Consider the following 26,123-nt stretch of genomic DNA (forward strand, 5'->3'; position numbering starts at 1 on the left):
GGGATCTGCCTATTAAAAAAGCATAAATCACCCATTGCGATGGGCGTATGAGGTAGAAACTGAGAGACACCATATGGAGCTCTGTCACTGAGCTGTAGAGGAGCTAAATGTAGGGTGTCGGAAGACAGCCCGCTTCCAGTATATTCACACACATACACACGAGCAGACACACACACACACACACACACACACACACACACACACACACACACACACACACACACACACACACACACACCGACACGTATACATGCCCACACGCTCACCAGCTGCGTGAAGAGACGAGTGGCTTAATGACACTTAGCGTGAGATCAACTCTGGAGACGCTCTAAAAGTCACAATGAGCCAAAGCTGTTGTAGCTAATGGCCCAACACACACACTCAGACAGACACACAGATATATACACAGGATGCAAACCCATGAACACACAAAAACACATGAAATCAATTAACTAAACTGACAAAATAGCAACAGAACAGTCTGACCACTGTGATTTCAATTAGTGCTTTTGGCTTTTGGAGTAAAGAAATTTCAAGTGACACTCCATTTTTTTTATTTTTTTTATCTGTCTAACTTGTTTCTTCCATTTGCATGGCACTTAGTGCTCACAGTAGTCCTGACACATCACTTTACTGCCAATTACTTTTGCGCTCTGTCAGGCTCTCTCTTGCTCTGCTGTGTGTCTTGCATGTATGAATGCGTGTGATAAAGAAAGACGTGCTTGTGCAATTGTGTGTGTGCGTGTCTGTGCGTTGGGTAGCTGTGCCCTACTTCCTCCATCTACCCATCATACAAAGTCCCTAATGAGGCCCTTGGGAAGCTGTCCAGAGCTTGCGGTTCTCCAAAACCGCTCCAGTTCCAACTCTATTTCAAAGCTGTTGCCTTCAAGGCTGCACAGCCTTTGAACTGCCATGGTTGCTAACCAGCAGTCCAGCTTTGTCACTGTCTTTACTAACATTAGCACCACGAGATTTGGCCTATACACCCATACGATATTTGAAATAATGTTGTGCACCCATTTGTTCAAACACACATTTGCGCTGCCCTGACAACCGAGCAAACACTCACACGCAAACTGGTTACACCCACTTGCATGATGTGGATTGTGTTTGTGCAAGCTGTTTCTCCTTCGTTTCTCTCTCAGTTCTCGCCGGTTTGTCTCTCATCTCATCCTGAGTGGTGCTAGAAGAGAATTAGTACTTACTCGAAACAATAATAGCCACACACGGAGAAAATAACATCACCAGTTGTTTTTTTTTTAAAATGCCTGCAAATGGGCAACACAATGAATGACTGGCAGAGAGGCACGAAGAAAAAAGCTGAAAAATGAATGAGAAAACAGAAGAGAAGGAAATGGCAAAACGAACCAGCTGCCAAGACCAAAAATCAACATTTAGAGATTTACAGTCGGTTATGGTAAAGAATGTCACTTCCCCTGAGGGGGAATCCAATTCCTTTTGGTTAACCAGCCGTGATTTTTCTTGCACATCCTGCCCTGTTTTCTTTGAATCCTTCGTGCTGGGAATACTCCAGGTGAAATGGGACAACAGCGATGAGCCATTTACAGATGGTGCTCCAGACTGAGGCTCTTAACATGGAAAAGATGCTTGAAGTGTGTAAAGGGGAAAAGCAATTCTCAAGTTCACGTAGTGTTTTGTTTTCAGAGAGTTCGTGGGGAGATGCTAAACTCTCAAAAGCATGCACTCTCAGAGTCACCTGCGTGAAGAGAACACACAATAGGCACATATTCACAATGCTAAAAGATGGTGTCGTGGTAAAACCCTGCCTAAATGCCTAATTAAAAATTATCCGTGCTGGCGTCAGACCAAATCTCTCAAGAGCTCATCGCATCTGTTTCCTCTCTCAGCTTTTCACTCTCAATAAAGAAAAACAATTCTGGACCATGTGGCCACCTGCTTAAAATGAGAGAAACAGATCGAGTAAAAACCATAGCCTTATGGAATCAGAGATAAAGAGGCCAAATACAGCGAGTCATGCCAGGACGTGAACAGATTTAACTCCACGGATGTATTGATCAGACGCCTTTCACTCTGTATAACTTTCAGAGGCAACAACAGCGTTTCTTAATCTTCTGATTTCTCTTCTTTTCAGTCAACCCTTTCATCACTCCAGCCATCCATTCAAGACATCCACATTGATTCTGTCTGAATCCAGAATTGCTGGTTTTAAGCTCTTGTTTGGTCTTTGAACTATTTGCAATTCAGAGATGTGGAACAAGTGTCTCTGCAATTTGTTTTCTGGACTGATTATTATTTTGTATCTGTAATATTTCAGACGCCAGCTTTGATTATTCCACCAGCTCCTCATGGTCGGCCTTACTCATCACACGCACACACACACGCACACACACACACACACACACACACACACACACACACACACACACACACACACACACAGACACAGACACAGACACAGACACACATGCAAATCAGCAAAAGGACACAATATTCACCGCCCAAACACTTGAGATGTCTGGCTGCACATTTGAATTGTTAAATTAAAATGGTCACATGGGGCTGTAGTCATGATCATAAAAGCAATAATATATATCTTATTTTTATACACAACATGCCTTTCCCACCATCGGCAGCACAGAAAAACACGTCCTTAATGCATCACTCTTACAAGTCAAAGCATCTGTTTGACCAGTTAAATTGCATGGGTTAAAGTAAGCATCATTAAACTATTGTCTTACAGAGTTGAGATGTTCTGTTACATTACAAGAGACAAGCTGCGTGACTTAATTTACTGAACGTTGTATTATCATTACCGCTCAGCCTCCTGGGATGTTCCTGCACCACAGCGTCTTCAGCCTCCTGGGAATGACTATAAACAAAAACAGCAGCAGTCAGTGGCAGTTGTGCAGCTGCAAACATCTGAAGAGTGAAAAATGGCAGAAGTGGAAGCCATGACTCTTGCTGAACATTTCCTGCACTTGGTGAATCCAAGCCTTGAAAAAAATAATTCAGGAGGTCCCGCAGGCAAAAAGAAGGCCCTATCTTTGACAAAGTAGGTGTAACTGATACATGGGCCACTGAGCATAGGAGAAGGCATGGATGTTTTATAAGTGAAGGTGGGTTAGTATGTAGCTAATGTCTTGCATCACATGTACAGACTGTATTGGATACCTTGTCACTGGCCTTGAGGGGCAGGCCGAGGTTGATGCTCATTATCACACACACCCAAAAGGGCTGTCACACTGCTGCATCTGGCATCACAGCAAAAATACTACTGAAGCACTATCATCACTCCCCGATGCACAGTTAGACCTCGTCATGCCAGATTAAAGACGGAGAACAAGTGATAGGGAAAGAGGGGAGCAAAGTCGAGACAAAGAAATTAAAAGAAAGAGTAGGCTAAGGAAAGACTGAGAGACGAAGCGAAACGTCTGTAAAGGCTCTCCATTATGTTGGCAGAAAGGCGGAAAAGGGGTCAGATGACAGATTTGGGAGACAAAAGAGGGGAGATTGATTGAGAACGGATGAAACAAGTGGATGGAAACTGAGCAAGACTGATTGTGACCAGAGGGGGAAAAGAAAAGAAGAGAAAATGAAAGGCAGTAGGGCTCCGTATTGCTAATGAAGAAAAAAAAAATTAATAGTCATCTCTTAAAAGATGAAAAACGAATGATCATTCTTGCAAATGATGATAATAGCAGAATGAAAATGAAATGAAGCACCATTTAACCTCGACTTTTCAAGCGAAGTCATCCAGCTATAACTGAAACCATCACAGACTCAGCACGGTGTCGCATTATTACAGTCGTGAGGAAACTTTGAGTAATCTACAAGCAATTACATTTTGAAAGTAACCTTTCCAACCTTTGTGTGTGTGTGTGTGTGTGTGTGTGTGTGTGTGTGTGTGTGTGTGTGTGTGTAACAGATGGATAATGAGTGAGCGTGTGTGATGAAGGGACAGAGATAGTGAGCTGGTGAGTGTTCTGCTGGCCTGCGATAATGCTCATGCAATTGTTTGCCGATTACAGTCAGTTTGTTTGTCGGACATCATCTGCAGATAATTCATGAGTGGACGCTGTGCCACGGCATTTCAGTTTGTCAGCAGCAATACGCAGTGCGCACTTTTATTACCACAGAGAAGTCAATAGACAGAACTGCGCCGTGTACACATGTCTTCAAATATCATACAAGTGTTCAGTGTCTCTAGTGTTTTACTTTTACTTTTTAACACCCAACCATAGAAATTACAACATTTTCAGAGGGAATTGATTTAATTTGAGCATTTTATGGATCACAAACGTGTACAATTTTACCTCTCGACTGCAGAGTTTTCTTCTTCGTTCCAGATTAGTTGTTTTATTTACTGTTAACGCAGCGCTCTACCGTATGTGTTGTCTGTATTTCCCCCTACTGCCTGCTGCTGCTTCAGGCTGCTCGGATGCTTTCAGATCAAAAACCACTCGGTTTTTCTCATAGACTCCCATTAATCACCTGCATTAGCCCACAGATACATGATAACATTTGCAATCAACGGGGAGGAAAGTGGTCATATCAAATTATATGAAATCACCATCTGCATAAACTGCTGTTACTGCTATCTATAGATTTTTTTTTTCACCATTGTAATTGTAGGAGTCTTAATTTTTAAATCTGAGGACCATTTTCATCTTTTGTACCAATGCTGTGTTGCTATTTACTTTTTTTTCACATTATGAATTGAAGTATGCACATTCAGTGTGCGAGTTATTGACACCTGCAAAGTAAAGGAGAATGCATAAAGCTACGGAACTATCTTTACAGCTGATGGGAGAAATCCTGCAGTCTCTACTTTACATTTTTCCTCTCTCCCTTTCTTAATAATTAAACTGGAAAATATAAACAGTCATATTATGAGAACTGGCGGCCTGGCATTCAGCGTGAGCTGGTGTCTCAGAGAGGGATCTTTAATTTGCATCGCGATGAATGTTTAAGAGAGCAGTCATTAATGAATGCTAACAGATTCTGCCATCTGTTAAAAGAAACTCTAAAATGGAAACTTTCTGAACACTCAGAGATGAAGCTTGATTAGTAATCAGACGGACTGGTCTTCAAGAGGAAAGTCTCTGTGCGCCTGCAGCCACTCTCAAGCGTTTCAGACTACACAAGTCCCCATCGTTACAATAAGTCTTTCGAGGACAGGACATTCTGGGTCTATGGCAGACATTAATCAGTCATTTTCCTTCATGTTGCAACAATGCAAAACCTTCACCCAACTATCCTTATGCATTTTTCTTCTTCTTTGCATCTTTCTATTCTCCACCTCCTGTACCACACCTAATAGTCTCTTTCACACATCTGAGAGAGTGAAGAAAAAATGAGGGGTAAAAAAAAAAAAAAAAGACGAGGAGGGAGAAAAACATGCTGCTAGAAATGGAATATCCTGTCACCACGTAGTGTCACTCTCTGAAGCGAAATGTAACACCTGCTCATAGGGAACACAGGCCTTTTCACTCAGCAGACACACGAAACAAAACAAGCGTTGAGCGCAGAAATACACTCAAAGATATATGGTGTTTAAATACAATAGTGAGAAAAAATGCTGGCATAAAAGGAAGTGGCTGGTTTAAGAGGCTGAACAGTCAAACGCATCATTTCACAGCGCCTTGCCAGGGACTAATAATGCTGCATTACTGGAGAGACAGGCAGAGGAAAGTGGGGAGAAACAGGGGGGGGGGGGCGGGGGGGAATGTAAAAATGCTCTATTCTTGTTATATATTAGGCCAACCTTGCAAATGCAGCTTGAACCAACAATCTTCTTAGGAATGAACGCCTCCTGCATTCGGAATATGCTGAGCTTTCATTTGACAGCTGACATCTTTGCCCAGAACTCCTTCCCGGTGCCAGAGACAGTTTAATCAATATCTGACCAACCAAGCCTCATCCCACAGCTAAATACCAGACAGCCGAGATGTAAAGCAGACTTGTGCAGCATCAGACTGAACCTGACTTGACCAGGATCTGTCATGTTGAAGTGTCCTTGAGCAAGATGCTGAATCACTGCCAACTTTAATTACGGTGCTGTCGACCTCTCCATGGAGGAGGGCGTGTGAAAAAAAAAAAAAAAAATCACCTTGTAGAGAAACACGATCACATTTTTATTACGTCTAACCCACAGAGGCACCGTGCATTCACAAAAGACAGAAAAATTGGGCACCTTATCTTATAATTATGACTTCTGTATCTCATTATTATGGCTTACTATCTTATGATTACAATAAAAGATCCCATTATGCTAACTTTTCATACTTAATTCTAAAAAACTTTAACAGATACAGGCTAAAAACAATTTGTAGCCCACAGTGGAATACACTCAATCCATTTAAACATTTACATCCTGTAAGTTTACATCTGTTTACACAGAACACTTTTAAAATTGTATGTAACATTTTCTAAAACACTTAGTAGAAAACTTACATCTCACATATGAGTAGTATGAGATCTTTGACTGTGTCCAACCAAATGGGAAATAAAAGTGTGACATAATACCTCCTTCTTGTTAGTGATGATCAATAACCATTTTACACTTTTCTTCCAATAATGAGATCAGGATCTCTCATAATTTTAACGTCTGGAGTTCATGAATAAGAGATATTTTTCTTATCATTTGGAGATAGTCGATTACGAGACAAGACCTCCAATATTTGCTTCCTTTGGCGAACGAATGAGCTTCTGTATGTCTTCTAGAAATGATGTTTATATACAGTTAATTAGCAACAGAAAGTCTGGTTTTAAGGGTAATAACTTAATGCTGACCAGATTACATTCAATATGGTCAATTAACATATTTGGTAAGCTGGAAAAAGTTTGGTATGTACTCAGTCTTGCACTACAATTTCCATGTGTAGTGACAAAAGCCTATTAGACATCTTTATGGTTATGTTGAAGCACTGGCAGCACCTGACTAGGAAAAGTTGTTTGGTTTAATGCACAAATAGTCCAAAGTGACTTGAGACACAATGTGTGAACCACGGACAGTTTGGATGTGCAGGCTGGTGTTTCGTGTGACAGTCCTGTGGTTTGTATGCCGGCCAACCACCCAGTGGAACAGTGGGTCCTGTTCATAAATATAGGTCTTCATTTATAAGAAAAAAAAAACACTGCTTTTGAAGATAACCTTGGCAGCAATTATCACCTAAACTTGTCGGGAAAACAATGAATATACTGTATGGACCTATAGTTTCTGTGACAGGGTTGCTTGTGAAGTCATTGGTTCTGCTGGGAGCTTCTCCACTAAAAATGAAAAGACTGACTTTGTAGATTCAAAGAGCGTTTGTCGGAGCGTTTGAACTAAAATAAAACCCGTTTTATAATAGTGATACAAACCCTGAACCAGTAAATAGACTCACACTGCTAGAAAATCACAGAGTACAGCCAGTGTCTCATTTTCCCTTTTTTGTGACTGATTCTCTATGGTGCTACAGATCTGCCTGATGCTCAAAAGGAGAAACATACTCTTTCTTTCTCACACTTTGTTTTTGCTTGGGTCTTCTCAATGCTCAGTCATATAATCTCAATTTTCCAGGGGATTGGAGCACACGCACATTCGAGTTGAGATACATTAGTATTCAGTTTGAAATTGTGTTGTAAATTCATAACAGTTAAAGCCCGTATTACCAAATACACTAGAAACTGTATGTACAATTTCAGGCTTACGCAGTGTAGACACTGAGGCTTATTCCAAACAGGCTTGTGACTTATAGTTCATCCTTGTGGCATTATGTTGTTGTGGCACCATTTTACAAAGACATCCTATAATCTGATCCATGCTCATCCAGTGGACAATGACACGAGAAGAGAAAAGACACAAACAGTGTGATTAATATGCAGTAATACACTCCTTCAATCAGAGCTGCAGTCTTAGGGTAAACTTGTGTATTGCACTTCTTTATATAACAGTTGTGTATAGAGTAGCTCTGGAAAGGCGACTGCCTCTATAAGCTCCCAAACAAGACCATGTACCACTATGTACCAAACCAAATGTCCCAAATACCACTTCCCACTGCAGATAGAATCAATTATTTTCATAAAATGAAATTTACTGATTTGACCAAGCAAAAGCCTCAGAAAGACTAAAAACAGCAACACAAGACTACTGTTTCAAGATCAAAAAATAATAATCAGAGCTGTTACAAAAATCACATTGAAAGGTATATCTGACCTGTCATGTTGTTTAACCTTGTAGCCATTTCAAACTTCCACTCACTGTGCTATCTGTTTTAGAAGACAGAGGAGTCAGAGTCCAACAGAATTCAGCTAACATTAGTGTTATGCTGAACCTGACATCACATCACCTTATGTGGCTAAGCACAGGCAAAATATATTTTTAAAACATCTAAATGATTATCAACTAACATTTGTCCTCGCTGAAATGTGCTGTATAGATGTATGTAAAATGATATGAAATAACTTTTTGTTATCGTCTTTGAGCAAGGATCTAATGCACCACCAGGTGGAGCCGTATCAAAGTTTCAGAATCAGTGGTGTAGAAATTTAACATATATGCAAAAACTCTTTCCTGTCTAATGATCCCGTGCCACATAAAAGGTCATGTTGTGCCAATCTCACACAGTAGATGTTTAGAGAAGGAAAGAAATAACCCATTTGATTGCAAAAAGTTGAAAAGTCTACTTTTACTCTTTCACAGCCTGAAGCTACATCGTGTTACTACTACGTAACATTTTTGTAATTTTGTGAATGGATGGGTCAACCTCAGAAACACACACAGAGGCAGAAACATGTGTAACAGCTTTGCTAAGGGAAAACAGATGCACATGCATTAGTTATTTCCTACGGGTGGTGCAATTGTCACAATGTTACAGCAGCTTTAGATTTCTTTGCATATAAATTGCGAGATTGACATGTCAATAACTGCAGATCTGAGACATCGCAGCTGTTACTTCTCTGTCCTTTAAGTGCTGCTGGTTGTTCTGTATAGAAGTTATCCGACAGAGCAGCCCCCTCCTGCAGAATCCCTGCTAAATGTGATGGAGTATGTGAGTGAGTTAAAACCTGTCCCATGCTTCATATTTTTTTAAAAAAAGGAAACCTATAGATTACAGGTAAAGAGGAGTTATATATTTCATTCCTCTAGTTTATTGCTCGGTATAATGCGCTTTAGGCAGTAGACAATGAGATTACGTTGACTGACATGACGTCACACTGATACATTTTGCGGCAGTGGGTATTACTGGTAAAAGGTTTGGCTTGCAAAATCAAACTGATCTCGAACATAATGAGGTTACAGAGACACTCCCTGAGTCTCACGCGTAGTCACTGTCAGCCTTTGTTGGTGCTTCCATTTTGCACCAGTATTCCAACTTTCATACAGAGAGACATCCATCACAAAAGAGTAATGTATGCAGCGATGACGCATTTGAAGTTTGACTCACTTTTCAAAAGTGTAAATTACTTTTATGAATCAGGTTCAGGCCTTTCTGAAGGTTTTGAATAGAATTAGATGAGATGAGGCCAGTTGAAGGAAAGTAGGTACTGTACACACAAGGAGAATTAACTGCAACACTATAACAGTCTCTGAGTGCACATATGATATTGTCTGTCAAAACAAATGTGGAAAAAAACTTAATTTAAACTCTTTCTAATCAGTGATCTTATCTTCATGTTTTATTTAGAACTGCTCTCAATTTTTTTCCTGTTCTGTTTGTTTTCTTTTCATTATTTCCAGAAATAATTAATGGGCTGATCTGTTGTCTGTTCAGTGGTCTGAATGCAACACTTAATTGAAGTGCTGCATTAGAAAGCAGGTATCATGACAAAGAACCTTCTGTCAGGGCAGCTGACTCGCTAAGATGAAGGAAAAAAAGCAGGGATGAGAGTTAAAAAGAAAAAAAGGAAACAATTCATGGAAAGAGCAAAAACCTTAATTGGAGACAGACAGACGGAAGAGGATGGAGGAAACTGAGGAAGCGATAGGAGGTGTAGGAAGCAAGACACATGAGCCGAGAGATGCAGACAGAAGAGCTGAGGTGGGAGGCAGAAGGAAAAAAAACTGACGGAGAGGGAGTGATAGATAGAAGTTTATTTGCTTTTGTTGTGCCAACATCATTTATCTCCAGTGAACAGCCTCCCAGTGCTGAGAGGCTGTATGACAGAAATCAATCGGAGGGCAATCGTCCATACACTTCCACTGATGCGACAACCCATCGATACAGGCATTAGGAGAGGAATGGCAAAGGAGAGAGGCACGGGGAGAGAGAAAGGTGAAGAGTGCAGATGGAAGAAAAAAAATAGAGATGGTCCAAAAAAATGTATTGAAAGAGAAGCAAAGGGTTGTACTCCAAGGTTCTGCATTTATTGAATCCATTCAAGAGCCATTAAAAAGTCCTTTTATGTTTGTATGACCACCAAACACCCCAGCAGTTGCCTCTTCCTTGTTTTGCTTACAGCTCTGCTCAAGAAAAAAAACATATTTTTTAATTTTTTTTCCCCCCCAGAATAAACCGACCAAATGAGGGAAATATCCGAGTCTGTTTGGGCTCACCATGCAATATTTTGAGTTGAGTCTTGCTGCATGGCTTGTTTTTAGTTTATGTGCTTTTTGGACTGCTATTCTCTTTGATTTCAGAAACGTGGTGTTTCAACTAAATTCAGGGACGGTATAAGAATTAAAGTTGCAATTAGCCATCGATTTGCTGATGTTCTTCGTCAGTGCGGTACAATGCTGTGAACTGCTGTTAACAAGTGAAGTGGGTATGTTTAGCTTAATAGACAACATGATTAGAGTTAGGTCAGAAGCCAAGTTCTGCGCATCCTTGCCAAAGAGGCAGAATTGGTAATGAGCTTGAGATAGAGTCCGAAATGAGAGCCCAAAATCAGGGTAATAGAACACTGTCAATGAGTGGGATGCACAAATGCCAGCAACAAAATACTAGCCAACAAAAATACTATGAATTACGTTACTCTTGAGGTATATTGTGATGGTTTGTTTTAGAATACAATGACCTGCATTTATTTATTCGTTATTTCAACTCTATTTTATCTCATTAATGTATTGTCTTGTTTTTAATTTGATCAGTTCGTATGCATTTTATTTCTTTTTTTTTCTTTTTAAATTATATTTTCACATGTTTTTATGTTCCATTATATCTGTTTTTATGTGAATCACTACATTTCATTTTCTTCCTAAAGCACTTTGAGCAGCATTTCTGGTATGAAAGGTGCTATACAAACAAAGTTAATTATTTGTATTATTGTCATAGCAGTGACTATCATAAATATTGACAGAGAATTAAACAGTCTATTATTAGAATATGAGATAACATGTTTTACAGCTACTTGTTCTAGAAAATGAAAAGAAATTTGAATAAAAGCTGATGTGAAGCAATAATGGATAACAGATGGACACGTGACGAGGACTGAAAATCAGCTGTGTGTATGTGTGAGTGTTGTATGGCATTGTCAGTGTGGTGTGATTCAGCTTTACTGGCTTGAGCTAACACAAGTTGTGGAGGTCCCTGCTGAGATCAATACATCAGTGCCTGGAGCATCTGTCAGGAAGCACTGTGTGTTTGTGTGTGTTTTGTGTGTGTGTGTAATAGCATGTGACAGTCATTAGACTTCAGTCAGACTTATGCCCACCTGCCTGGAAAAGAACCAACATGGGATCACATGAATCAACTGCTGCACATATAATATATCTCACACAGACACACACACACACACAAAGGGACGATGTGTGTGCTGAGTGATGCTGGCCAGAGGCATGGCCGACAGTCTGACACCTCTAATGACATGAATGGGAACCCCACCTGACACCAGAATCCCTCCCCATGCCCAACAGCATACAGATAATAGTTCCAAGGCCAATGTCACTTACACACACACACACACACACACACACACACACACACACACACACAATCACGCACGCACACACAATCACGCACGCACACACCTCTCTCTCTCTTTCTCTCACAGACACACACATGCGCACACACACATACACACACGGAGGAAAGAAGGCTACAGTGAAGCACATGTTACGTGTGTGCACGCACACATATGTGCTCTATGTGCACTCAACCATACACAAACATGCACACAGCCCTGAAGGAAACTATGACCTTATTCTCACATTAGAGCAGAGGATGCCACACATATACAAGATTTTCACATATGGCAGGTAACATTTATATTTACTGAAGTATGGGCAGAAAAAAACACATCACAAAAACATTATAAATGAATCTACATTATGTCACAAAGTTTTAAATCAAATATTTCATGACCATATATAAGGCTAAATTACTAAAGGCTGAATCTGTTTTTATTCAAGGTACCATGTGCTTGTGGAGCAAAAAAAGGTAATTTTTTTGCGGCCTTAATATTATATAGTTGAACACAATCTCAACACTAGAGCTGCTCAGTACAACTGTGGTTTTTGTTTCGGTTGGTCCCTGGAGCTGTTTGGGGATTAAGTGCCTTGCCCAAGGCCAACAGCAAGCGCTTCTAATTCAGTTCTTGCCCAGTTTTATTTTGTTTTCTGGCTTGTTGGTATTTTAATTTATTTGATAAATTACCCAATTTATTATTCATTTAGGTTCTAATAGTAAGAGGCAGCTGTGCCAGTTAGTCATTGAAAAAAGTAATTATGGGGAGACATAAAACCTCAGCCTTAAGAAGTGGCAGGCATCTGACCTGAAACCATCACTTATCTTATCCAAAAATGCACTGACACCTGAGTGAGAATCAAAAGTCACATTTGAAGACGGAGATGAACCAGTTCCAAAGTGTTACAGAGTCATTGGCTGTAGTATTTTACTTTCCTGTCAGTGGACTAAGCCTTTGTATGACTTAATAAATCAGCAGATTTTAAACATTTTGAAAGTTAAATTTTTTTTAAACAGAGATCTTAATTATTAATGATCTCCTAATTGTAATTTGACAAATGACTAAAACAAAATCATTTCGCTCTAATTTTATTCAGGTTCTACACTCATGTTGATTGAAGAAGCAATAAGTAGATGGTAAGATTTTATGATTTACGATATGATAAGTTTGAAAACATACACACATCTTATATAAATCATATTCTTGCAACATTAGGTGCACCTTCTCCCAGACACATTTTGATTTATTTAACTTCTTCCCAAAAAATGTTGACATGCATATGGGACTGACTGGCATGAGGGGGGACACCCTCCTCATAAGACATCTCCTGACTTGTATGAACAATGACTATCAGGTTGTTTTTTTTGAGAGAGAGAATCATTCAGGAGTGTTACTACAACCATAAAGTGAGATTAGCTAAAATACCTCATCACTGACTGGGAAATTGGTCCTGTTCTAGTAATTATGTACGTCTTTTTCATAGGAGGAAATAGCCCATGTTTGATCTGGAATTTTTGCAACATCTGTACATGTTACGTGCACAGCCAATATATTATCTTAAACTACTTGCTTAAGGAACTACTACATGATGTCATTGCCTCATCAAGTGGATCACTCGGGCATGTTGCAGGGTCATTTATCACAGTTTCTGCAGTTTAAATGACCTCAGGTGAAAATTTGTAATTGAAAGTTTGCTTGTTCTTTTTCAACTGAGAGCTGGATGCAGCAGTCTTTTGGGACAATAAGTAACGAGATGCATCATTCCTCCCCAGTATAATTAAAATCAGACAGTTTATGTAGCACTTATGGCCTTTCAAACTCTGAAACCTTGACCTTTAATTATGGTACCTCCATCAGTGTCAATCTTGAAGCTTCAGAGCACACTGCCAGGATGCATCATTCATCTGGGTTAAGGCAAAATTGGACTGAGGGTGTCTGAGATGTCAAGTTTGAGACAAATGTGACTACCCTTAATTGTTGATTAGAAATGGTGCATTGTTTGTTCGTGGTGTTATTGCAGCATTACCTGAGATATATGGAGGTAGACATGACCTTTAAGGCCCACACACTGAACCCGGATTCTTTCTGGTTTCTTATAATGGCGAGATGTCTTACAGTGTGATACAGAAAAATGTATCTCATATAAGTAACATCAGTGGCTTGGTTGGCAGGAGCAATAAAAAAGACATTAGTTGAAGCAGAAAGAAAATGAAAGAAGAACATAACACAAACATACGTTAAATTTTCACCTCAATGAGCATGACATTATAGCCATACAGTGCAAATACTAATTAGAAAATGCAGGTCTGCTCATGTACACATTTTCTTTCACTTCAATTAGCAGGGAAAATTGGTTTTACTACTAACACGACTCGGTGTGCTACGAATGATCAACACTGCATACTGATACATCCTTTTGGGAACATAATTACAGTATCACTGTGAAGATGAGTGAGACACCGCTCACTTTTCTTTACAAATTCTCAGTTACCAACGCTTGGATTTTAAAGACCCTCCTGTAAGTGGTATCCTCAATTCTATTTTTCAGTAGCTAATTTGTCATGAAGATAAAGGTTTGACGGGAATCCCAACTGGTCAAAATGATAAATCATATCCCCCCGGTAGTCTTTAATGTTAGCGAGGCTAATAGCCACTCACAATACCTGTAAATTAAAGCAGCATGTCACTGTCAAGACTGACAGGATGGAAAGCTAAATGGTGGTGGATATAATTACTAAATGCCAAAGTTTAATCGGAATATCATATATCAAATGTACAGATGCAAAGCCGCTCCCACACACACTCACACGACAAGGCTCTTTAAGACATTTGTTATAACAGCGTTACCCGTCGTGTTCATTTTATTTACACAGGCAGATTGGCTACTGGCCGATTTGACAATTCTCCCGAGTCTGGAGCCATTTTTCAAATAACCAATTACGAGTCTGCATGTCATTGATCAGAGAGTCCCCGACTGACTCAGAGCGACATAAATTAACAGCCCTAAACAGAGGCTGACAGGAGACATCATTGCACTCATGGGGTTAAAATTCTACATCATATTAACCGGGGCTCATACATTTCTAATTGTGTGTGTGTGTGTGTGTGTGTGTGTGTGTGTGTGTGTGTGTGTGTGTGTTTACCTGCAAATGACACCTTTATAGTATGCATTTTTTTTTTTTTATCCTTGCCTGTGTATGTGTGCATGGAAGTGTGTTTGTGCAAGCTAAAAGCTGTAAATGGCAGTGGTAATTAAAGAGATCCAGAGCTGGAATGGGTGACAAAGGGTGTTGCGTTCCATTTCTGTCAGCACTTTTGATGGGTGACGTTTATTTCACACAGTTTGTACAGTGGGCAGTGGTATGTCTGTGTGTGTCAGTGTGTAAGTGTGTGTGTGTGTGTGTGTGTGTGTGTGTGTGTGTGTGTGTGAGAAAGCAAGTTTGAGTCAGTATCAAAGCCATTCACAAAATATATCTTCTATTTATACACACATAAATGTAGTCATGATGTGTGTTGGTTGTATATGAGTGGTACTGTGAGGAACAACTATCGGTTGGATGAATTGATTTCTACTCAGCTGTCTCTCTTTAAACAAACCAAATATGCCGCTGAGCATAAAGGAAATTAAAAGCAGGGGGCCATTTATTTAAAGCAGCATTATTTATAGTCTTGTACAATCTTGTTTGAAGTGAAATGCTCAGCAGCACATGAAAAGAAACAATGCTACTATTGAACTTGATGAATAGAAGATGCATGGAAAGCTGAGGCCCGTTATTGCTCTGGTGTGGAAACGTAGACGGTGAGGGGCGGGGCTAAAAAATTAGAAGGTGGAGGTTGGAGCATGTGTGTGTTTGCGTCAAGGGTTTTGATCTCTCTCCCCACTGAACAGAGAGGAGTCCATCAGCATTAGATACCGCTTCAATTATTCAGGAGGTGGGCATGAAAAAGAAATGGCTGCTTCCTGCAGTGAGAGGTGTGATGCTGCTGCGGGTGTTTCGACCTACTGTACGCTCACGCAGAGGTTAGGCTGAGCAATCGCTACTGTGCATCCCTGCCTTTGTCTTGTAATTGGCCGGGACTACAACTGCTGGACAGCTGCCTCAGCCTCATCAACACTGAGACGCTCCACAACTATCTTAACATATGTTTCTGATTGGTGTCAGCTCCAGGTCTGGTGAAACAGTTGCGTTACTCAAGTCTACTGATTGTGATGTACTGTAGGTTTAAGAAAAAGCAGCTCATTAGAAACTTTGGAGCACTGCACAGAATTTGAAAACATTTTAGTTTTTAAATACTATTAAGCTGAATCATCTTATTTGTTTAGTTAGTGCGACCTGAGGGACTGGATGTAATGGCTCCGAATGGGCCAAAAAATTAAACCCATTCTCATCCCAGAGTCTCAAATATTACTGTTTTGTTACAGCCAGCTGGTGTCTCAGAGATTTACATAGAATGTCCTTTGGTGTGTCATGGAGTCGTACAAGGTGCCTTAGGTTTAGGCACTAAAAACCACATGGTTAGGTTTTGGAAAAGACGATGGTTTGGGTTAAAAGTGACACAGTTGCAATTTGTTTGGGTTTAGGTACCAAAAATACAAGGTTAAAACAAGTCATTTTACATAGGTAATGTTAAGTATCTCATGTAAATGAAACTGTGGGTTCTCTCGGCCGAACGCACAACAACCCACCAAAGTACAGTTTTCCAACTTGTTTATTCCACGCAAACAATGACTTCGATCTCTTGTGCTCTCCTGCCGGGTATTCGAGCACATGCTACGCATGCTGTCCGCAGCCAGCCGTGTTCCCCGGAGTGAGTCCCGTCCGGTGACCTCCTAGGGGCTTTTATGTGGAGCGAGACAATCACTGATTCACTGCAGCTGTGCTAATTAAGCCTCTTCCAGGCACCGTTCCCTGAACCACTCCCCCAATCAGTCCCTCCTGCAGCTGAGCCAAACCACGCCCCACTACCACAGTCACATAAGCTAAAAAAAAAACAAAAAAAAACCTACGTTCACTTTTGCTTTCCCACAAACAAATGCTGGCGTCTCAGCTGAAAGTACTATGCTTGTTCCATCCAACTACCCCTGATCTTATCTCTACCCAAATTTTGTCACTCTTTAGATCCTATCACATGACCTCATTCTTCAACCCAGGTGATCACAGAAAGAGGGCACCCTATGCGCAACTCTCTGACACCAACGGATTTGACAGAACAGCGATATTTGACGCTTAACAAAAATGCCACCTTGATCTGGGTTTACCAAAAGCCCACATTTTCAGAAGGACTTCTAATAACATGAACTAGTCAACTTCCTGGATAAAATTGTTAAATAATGGCAAAGACTTTAGGCTTAAGTATCAATATTATATCAAGAAATATGCAATGGTATGAAAAGGCAACAAAGTAAAAGCAGATCTAGAATATTAAGTATTTAATGGAAACAAAAAAGAAAAGAGACAACAGAACATAACAGCAGGGAGTCTAAATGAATTTAGAAAGTTATATAAAAAGCTGTTACTATTTATGAGCAATAATTCCGACAAAAACAATACCAAGAGGGGAAAATAGAGGAAGCCAGCAATATTGTGTCACTCATCTGTTGTAAGTCCACCTCTCCAAACAACAAATGGCCATGCTCAGTTCCAATCACACAAACACTCTTTGTACTTTTTAAGTGGACTGAATTACTTATACCACATGCAGGAGACAAAAGAAACAACAGATGGCCAGCACGCCCAGAATAACTAGACTCATTCCTTTAACCATTTACCTAAAAAAAGAAACCGCGAGATAGTGTTAAAAACTTGGAATATTGTGTTAAAAAGTAAAATTGAGCTGTCTAACAATTTACCACATCCTGGCTTAATCATACGGCTTGGCTGAAACAACAAGGAAAGTCTGCTACCAACAAACTAGGGAGGGCAATTCAATAAAATATGAAATAAAGGCCAATCAAGTGGAGGACTACAGGGAAAAAAATACTGAGAAAATCTACAGAGTCAAAATCGTAGCAAGCTATCCTGAAATGAACAGGAGAATGTTAACAATCGCACAGTTGTGGAAAGAAATATTAAACCAAATTTAGCTCAACTTAGATAATTCCTACATGCATTAAAACAGCCCATGGCCTATCAAAATGGTCTGAATCCTTTTGATTCAAAAGTGTTTTCAGTGTTTGATCTAAGCAGACGTGTGTATTGTTCCTTGGTTTTCGAGGTCTTACTAAAACCTAGAGTTAAAGAGTTTAATAAAGTATGTTGGCTGCCGAATATGACAGCAGACGTCTGAAAAATTTAAGTGTACATAGTAGTAGTTTGACATTTGTTCATCTTTCAACTGACAGACAGTTTTACACATTGCTTTTGTTCTTTGTCTATGTAATCTTGATGAATCTTCAATTTATACTGCTGTGGTTCCTCTTCATTAAGTCCAAATACAATTGCATTCAGTGTTTTACAGTACATACTTGTGTAAATCTTGACCTTTTGTGTGTTTTCAAAAGCCTTTAGCTCTTCCACTTGTTTCAAATGACAGCGTGGATCTATGAGGGCAGTTCTCTGAACAATACAGGCTTGTCACACAGTCAGTTCTATGATGAGACTGGAGGCAAGCCACCCATCCCCGATGTCATGTCAATTTGTTATAAGTGATAACCATTTGGCATTAGCTGACTTTTTCTTCTGTCTCTGTCTTAAGTGCTTCTTACTTTACCTTTCTTCTCCTGCCTGACTAATATGGGCCTCTCTTTGTGCCGCTGTCTCATTTTTCTCCTCACATGATTGGTCGGGAAAGAAGGAAAAAGGTGGAATCTAATATTAGCTTCCTCTCTGCTTGTCTCTCTTTCCAGGTGGTCCATCACGTTGGTCCTCCCCTCCGTGCGACTGCTGCTGCAAGAACCACAAAGGAGATGGCGAGGGCGAAAGTGGCACCTCCTTTAACGATCTCTCCACCTCCAGTTCGGAGAGCCAGTCGGAGGCCGGCTCCCCCCAGGAAACAGTCATCCATGGCCCAGTCAGTCGTCAGTCACACCCCCACGCCAACGTCCAAACCCTGGACAGGCCGCTGAAGAAGGGCCCCGTCGCCATACTCCAGCAGTCCGAGCAGCGACGGAAGAGCGACTTGCTGCGCACTCTCACGACCAGCTCCCGCGACACCAGCACCTGCAAGAAAAGGCCAGCGAAAGAGAAGCTAACGGTCGAGGAGGAGCTGGAAAAGTGCATTCAAGACTTCCGCAAGATCAAGATCCCGGAGAGGTTCCCTGAGAGGAAGTACATGTGGCAGGCCGACCTGCTGAGAAAGTACCGCCTCTGAGCCAGGAGACAGGAGAGAGGGAGCAAACATACGAGGCCAAGGATCAGTTTACGTGTTTTTTTGATCAGGACTTTTGCAACAAAAGGGAGACAACACTAAACTTATTCAAATCAGGTTTCTGGGAGAAACCTCACCTTAATGCCAGTACGTTGAAAGTCGACACAGAAGTTAGAAAGAATCATAAAAAACAGACTGTTCACATAGTATGTATGTGTGTGTATGTAGTTTAGGCCTACTGTATGTACTGTAGGTACGTGCTGTAACTTGCTGAATGCTTCAGAGCTTTGAATAATTTATCACAGAGGACCAATACAAGTGGGCTAAAGACAATTTCCATGAACAGATCAGCTGACTGAAGGCTTGCTAATGGCTACACTTGGGGTTACTGATGGCTACCGGACGGGGCACGCTGTAATCCGTCATCATTCCACTGAAAAAAAACATCACAGAAGCCACAGTTCCAGTCCAAAAAGACAAACACTGATTTAGTATGTGAATGTGTGTGTGTGTGTGTGTGTGTGTGTGTGTGTGTGTGTGTGTGTGTGTGTGTGTGTGTGTGTGTGTGTGTGTGTGTGTGTGTGTGTGTTTGCACCCAGGTGGCCTAGAGGTCACAGATAAATGTGCAACGGGAACCATTAATAATTCATGCTGTTCCGACAGTGCTCTCACTATAAATACACCCAGAGATCTCTGCTGCCAGGGTGGTATAAACAGCTGGGTTGATTACTTTACTTTTAGGCAACATTTGGGGACTTCTGAGACAGGATGAGGGCCAATTTCATCAGCATCTCAATTAATTTCCTTCTTCAAATATCAGCTCTGTTGCAAATGTACCCCAAATGAGTCAAACTGCCCTGCATTGCATTGATTTTTGCCATGTTGGCTAGATGTAGAGCAATACCCAGGTTACTGTGTGAAGGGTAAGTGAAAGAGTGAAGGATTTCATTTAATGGCCAAGCCATTGGGAAATCCAGAAGTTCAATGAGGTTTAATAAAGATTTAACACGCATATACACATACTTTCACCACCTGCTGAAAATCAGAGGCGTTTAGCCCTATTTACCAAAATGAACAGAAACTCACAAACATTAATTCCCACGTATAGATGCGAGCAATCAATCCCAGGGTCGTTTAAGCCGTGCTCAATATGACACCTGCAGTAAATACAGACAAAATGAGACAGGATTGCTGCATTTGCTAATCCTGTCAACGCAGACGGATTCTTTATACACTGACTGTTGACAAGCTAATCAATAGTTATTGATGATGGAGTCCCGTGATATAGCTGATAGATGGGGGACTTGTTTACATTTACTAATTAGGCTCTTTGGTTACTGACAAAGATAAGCTGCTTGTGTATTCTGAGAAAATGGCCCATTATTCATTTGTTCATTTATGTACTCCTGGCTCTGTCAGAGTTAATGTGATCTATTGCAATGGGGTTACAGAAACAAAGATAGCACAAAGCTAGATTGTAAGAGCACAACTCAAGAACACAATTTCATTTCCCCACTAGGTTGATATTATTATTTATTTGAGGCACTTGCTGGATAATATGTTACAGCCAGAATAATGTACAAAATATTTCAGGTGCAAATTAAATTATTGACCGCAATGGTAGAAGCACACAAACATTCACTGAAGTTGCAATCACGAGATATTTATTTTAAAATGTATGTTACTAACTTTTAAAGTTGCCGTTTACATGATCAATGCCAGATTTATTAAACGCTTATTTACTGTTATGACATCACAAGCTGTTTTAGGAGAGACCTAGTGTATTTAAAAGAGAAGATGCAGAGGAAAGGGATTGATTATATTGTAAAACCATCAAAACAACAAAGAAAACTAATACACAGAAGATTTTACTTTGATCGTCACATCTTTTCTCAGTAAAATAAAGTAAAATCTAGATTTTTTTTTTTCTGACGGTCAAATAAAAGGCATGTTATCACGAGTACAATAGAAAGACAGTTCTAATTATGAGGAAAATTTGATTAGATTCCTTTTTTTAAATTTTCTTTAGGAGGAAATAGCTGATAAGATTGGGACATGACTGCTTACCGATAAAGTGTCAGAGGTTCAGGGATAAAAAATCATGGGATTTATTAATAGTTTGATAGACAGCTATGATAAAAGATGGAGTCTGCCTTAGAAGCTTATAAATATGATAAAAGTTCAGAATGACCTTTGGACATAGAAGAATAGTAGAAAGAGAGGAGACATCGAGAAGCATTTTCACAGACAGACTTGACTTACAGTTATTTGCTATTTAAAGATTATGAAAGTGCAGAGGAGTGCGATTTATAAACAATCACAGCTTTTAAAATGAAAAGCACACACAAATAAGAGCAAAATATGTATAATCTATAATTATTCATCAGTTTATTTAAGATAAATATCCCTGATATGTTCATAAAGAGGATAATTAAAATGTTTTATTACAGTTATTTTTCTATGTAAAGGCATTTTATTTAATATATTATCAGAAGCCCTTTTGTTGCCCATAAAATGTATTTCCTGTGAGAGACGTTTGTAAGCAGGAAGAGATTACGAGATATATTCAGAGGTGCCCATGTCTGTTGCTGTTTATAATACAGTAAAATGGTTGCAATAGGTGCTAGATACAAACCAACCATCGTCCTCATGTCAATACAATGAAATATGACTTATTTTTCTACATTGCTGGAATATTACATTTTCATTTTAAAGTCATTTATCTTATCAGTCGAAATTGAAATACGTTAATCCAGACTACATATCACATGTAAATAAACACCATAAATCATACCTAACCAGAATAATGTATTATACTCTCTGTATATAACATGCAAATCCATGAGGCGTTGCTGCTACTCTGTTCTTAGTGATGCAGTAGACTGACGCTAATGTAATACAGTCCTTCTTGTTTTATCATTCTGCATTGGGCCATCAGGGATGAAGGAAAATATAATATACACCTATAACATATTACATATATACATATATAACAAATGCCAGTGGTTTTTCAAAACAACAGTGTCATAAACGGACTGTCAGCACATTTTTCTCACAGTGCCGCAGAGGCAGTCACTGGTGACTAAGATGTGTCAGCAATGCCGATTTGCAACCCGTTTTAAAATGTATGTTCAAAACTTAAAAACAAACGGAAAAAAAAAAAAAAAAAAAAAAAAAAAAAAAAAAAAGCCTGTTTAGAACTCTAAAGATAAAAATTGTTTAGCTGTTATTGTGACGCTTTTGTTACCATACAGTGCAGTGTTCGGGTAATCAAATGGTTTTGTTGTTTTGGCTCTCCAGAACATCAGATTTGAAATGAAACAATGACTGCATGTTAGGAGTACTGACTTTCAGCTTTTAACGGTGCTTGAGGGTGTTCACGTCCACTTGTGTTGAATAGCGTACTTATCCTTTCCCCCCAGTTCTAGGACAATGATTCAACAGAGGAAGCTTGTCTAAAAGCACTATTATTCAAGCATTGGTATTTCTTGTTACTGGGTGCCCCCACAATTCAGTTTTACATGAAGGATTTGGAACCAGCTAAGACAATGTCAGATGCTTAACCGAGAGTAATTCTTACCAAAACCAATGTCCAATGTGTTATCTGGCAAGTCATTAGCTTTAGATGTCTCTAGCAACAGGGTTGGCAACTTTGTTAGCACAGCCAAACATCAAGCGCAAGCGCAACAACACAAGACATAACAGGTCATCTAATATAACTAATGAGTCCAACAGCAAAGCTCGGTGTCTTTCAGCCTCTTATGCAGTAAAGCGCTTGCCAACAACTAAAAACTATGATTTGTTCTTGTCACTGGGTCACTCAATCTCTTTCTATGGTTTACAGAAATTATAGCTAGATAAAGAACCATAGTTGGTGGTGTGTGACTTTTTGCAAGGGATAGTACCCACCAAACCCAAGTGACAATTTCCCAAGAACAAGCCTTTGAAAAGCAGGATAGGACTTAAAAAAGCCCTATCCACTCTACTACAAGTGAGGGTACCATCAAAATGATTTTGAGGCTGTTATTTTAGGGTGAAATAGTTGATTTTAAAGTTATTGACTGCTCATGTTGGTCATTTGTCCTCTGATGATTTTTACTGCTGAAAACCAGGCTCACTGGCATAATTAGGAAAAGGCTACCACAGTAGGGGCCAGACAAAGTGGGCGACAGGGATTGTAAAGGATTTGCAACCGAATATTAATTTGCAGGACACATTTTTGATGCTATTCATCTCAAATGGATGTAAACACCTTAGTTAAAGCTAGAATCCTAACTTTAACATCACAGCTTCCTGTTATAGTCTCATTTCAGATCACACATGATTGGCTCTGCACAAAGCCAACTCACTGCACTATATACAACTCATTGTACAGGTGGGATGCGCTCCCAGTTAGTTTGCTTGGTCTGGACCAAAGTTAAAATACATAAAGGCCAGACAACAGTTTTCTCGTTGAATTTTGCTTCACATTTTCTGAACAAGCGCATGCTGACCAATATTTTTCTCCTTTAACCAATAAATCGTGTGCTTTCTGTTGCTGGTACAATTATAATCTGACTAAAACACAGATACAACAATGATTCATGTGAAAGGTGAAGGTCTTTGATAGTCTAGAGAGAATTGTTGCATAGCCTTTAGCATATTTTTGGTAAAGTTATTTTTGACATCCACAGTCTTGTGCTGTTCACATTCAGCCCCATTTGAGCAAGAAAGTAGGTTGATATAAGGGATTGTGTTTGCTTGACCCTGCCTGCTGTTTTAAAAATGTGTTGTTTACTTTGGGATGGTTCAACAACAAGGTTGATCAGTCACAGAAATCTATCCAAGAGCATTTACAAATACAGATTTGTCACGGGCTGTGATTTGAAATGCAGTTGAACAGACACAAAATGAAGATAAATACTGAGACACCTGGTGGCCTTCTGGAGTAGACTATAGCTGTTTTTGCACAATGTATAAAGTTAATAAAGACACGCATACAAGAAAGTATTAGAAAAAAAAAGAAGATAAATATGTTAATCACTTTACATGCATAACACAGCCTGTGTCTGTCATGATTCAAGCATTTGTTGTATTGTAGATTGACCAGTTTTCAACTGAAGGTCATGTGAGATGTTATTCAGTTGTTTGGGTATGAAATGGACAACAAATTATGTAAATCTTACTGATAAAGAATGACTGCAATTTTGTTTTAAGTCACATGTGATGTACGTAAAGGAAAAGAGACTGAGCTGATGTTAATTTTGTCGATTTGTTATTTCGAAGTGCCCCTATTACAAGTCTGCGATTTTCTTTCCAGCCCTGCAAGTCAAGCCTGTGTACATGACTGCAGTCTTATTTTCCTACTTGCCAACGAAGAGCCTGCTAACCACAACCAAAATCATATTATTCTGATATTACCATGGCAGACATGGCACATACTGTTTGAAACAAAGGGGTGTCTGTTTTGATGTATGTTGTTCTGACAGACAAAAAAAGGAAAAAGAAAAAATGGTTCAGAAACATCGTGAGCATGTTGGTATACAAAACTTATAACAGATTTAACTTAGTCTGTTCTTGTGAAAAAGATTATGTTAAAAACGGACATTTGACAGAAAAAAAGAAAACTTGGAAAAAAAAAAAAGATAAGCACAAATGTGTTGATCGTGTCTGCTGTTCCTCCACAGGTGTATAACATTATCAAATAAAAAGTCAAGTCTGCAGCGAGACCGAACTCCTGCAGAACAGAGCAATTCTCATCCGGAGCACATGGCTCATGGAACACTTGTTACACCACAAATCATCCAGGAAATATTAAATACTATTTTGGTAACTGTGGAATTATGAAAGCCTGTCTATCATAGTTTTTTCTGATCTTTAAATTAGATCTACTTGCCGAACTCAAATTCAATCAAATTGAATGTGAATTGTCACACAAACATCGGCAGTGAGAGTTGCTCTGTATTCTAGGTGTGACGTCCTGCTACTGCCTTTAGAGACAGTCATCTGAGAGTCTTTAGATACGAGGCATATAGTAATTTTGAAAATGTATGAGTACAACCAATAAACAAAACATTCTGTACAGCGACCCACGAGTTGCATTTATTCTCAGGTGGAATATTATCAAGAATCATTTCATTTGTTTGGATTCTTTGTGGTCCTTGTGTGCATTTCAAATGGCATCATGTTTGTTTTTAGGGTGTTTATATTATTGGTGACCAAATCTGGAACACCAACTTTTGTGTTTAGTTCAAAGTCCAATAACTTGTACCGTCCACAACTATCTACTTCTATATCAATCAGTCGTTCCACTCCACTACTGACTGAAATATTGAAGTGGATCCAATCCCTGAGTGTGATATTATATTAACATGTACTGCCTCAGAAATTCTCACAATGGAATTTAAAAAAAAAAAAAAAAAATAGTGTCCATGGCAGGTGTGCTAACTGTCAAACAAAGCAATGCTTTCCCTTTTCAGCCCAGTATCAAAGCAAAGCATGTAGACACTTAGCAGTTCACCAGATGGTAACATGTTTGTGTAATGCTTGGCACTGGGTTGGCGTAAAAAGTAGACACACACAGGTCATGTGACGGAAATCATGTGATGAATGTCATGCAACAGAGGTCAAGAGATGCAGTACAAACACAGTGACGACGAGGCCTTTCTGGCAGGAGGTTTGAGTCCGGGAGAAAATTATTTGGATTTCTTTAAAGCTATGTATGTTTTGGTGCGTAAACCTAACAAGGGGGTGTTCCACGTGTTTTTTCTTGTCCTAAACCAGGTGGTTTTTGATGCCTCCCAAGGCAAAGCCGTGGCACTGATATGCCGTCCTGTAGTGGACTGGCAGGTGTATTACACACTTTGATGTAATACCATTCAAAGTGTTTGAAATCTTAAATTACTGCTCATTACAGAGTACATTAAAGTGAATAGAGCCCAATACAATGAGCTCTTTATAAACAGCAA

General features: G+C 39.6%; 1 protein-coding gene across 1 annotated transcript in view; it reads left to right on the forward strand.

The window, feature by feature from the left end:
• The window catches only part of kctd16b (potassium channel tetramerization domain containing 16b), an 83,241-nt gene extending 57,997 nt beyond the window's left edge, over window positions 1-25,244 (forward strand). Inside the window, exon 2 of the mRNA XM_069146047.1 lies at window positions 18,716-25,244. Coding sequence (XP_069002148.1) covers window positions 18,716-19,179 — 464 coding nt within the window. The 3' untranslated portion in view covers window positions 19,180-25,244. The remainder of the gene's footprint in view (window positions 1-18,715) is intronic.
• Window positions 25,245-26,123: the final 879 nt, after the last annotated feature.

Source organism: Embiotoca jacksoni, unplaced genomic scaffold (assembly GCF_022577435.1).
Source record: "Embiotoca jacksoni isolate LCO1_2020_lvr unplaced genomic scaffold, fEmbJac1.0.p SCAF_13, whole genome shotgun sequence".
Taxonomy (NCBI): domain Eukaryota; kingdom Metazoa; phylum Chordata; class Actinopteri; family Embiotocidae; genus Embiotoca; species Embiotoca jacksoni.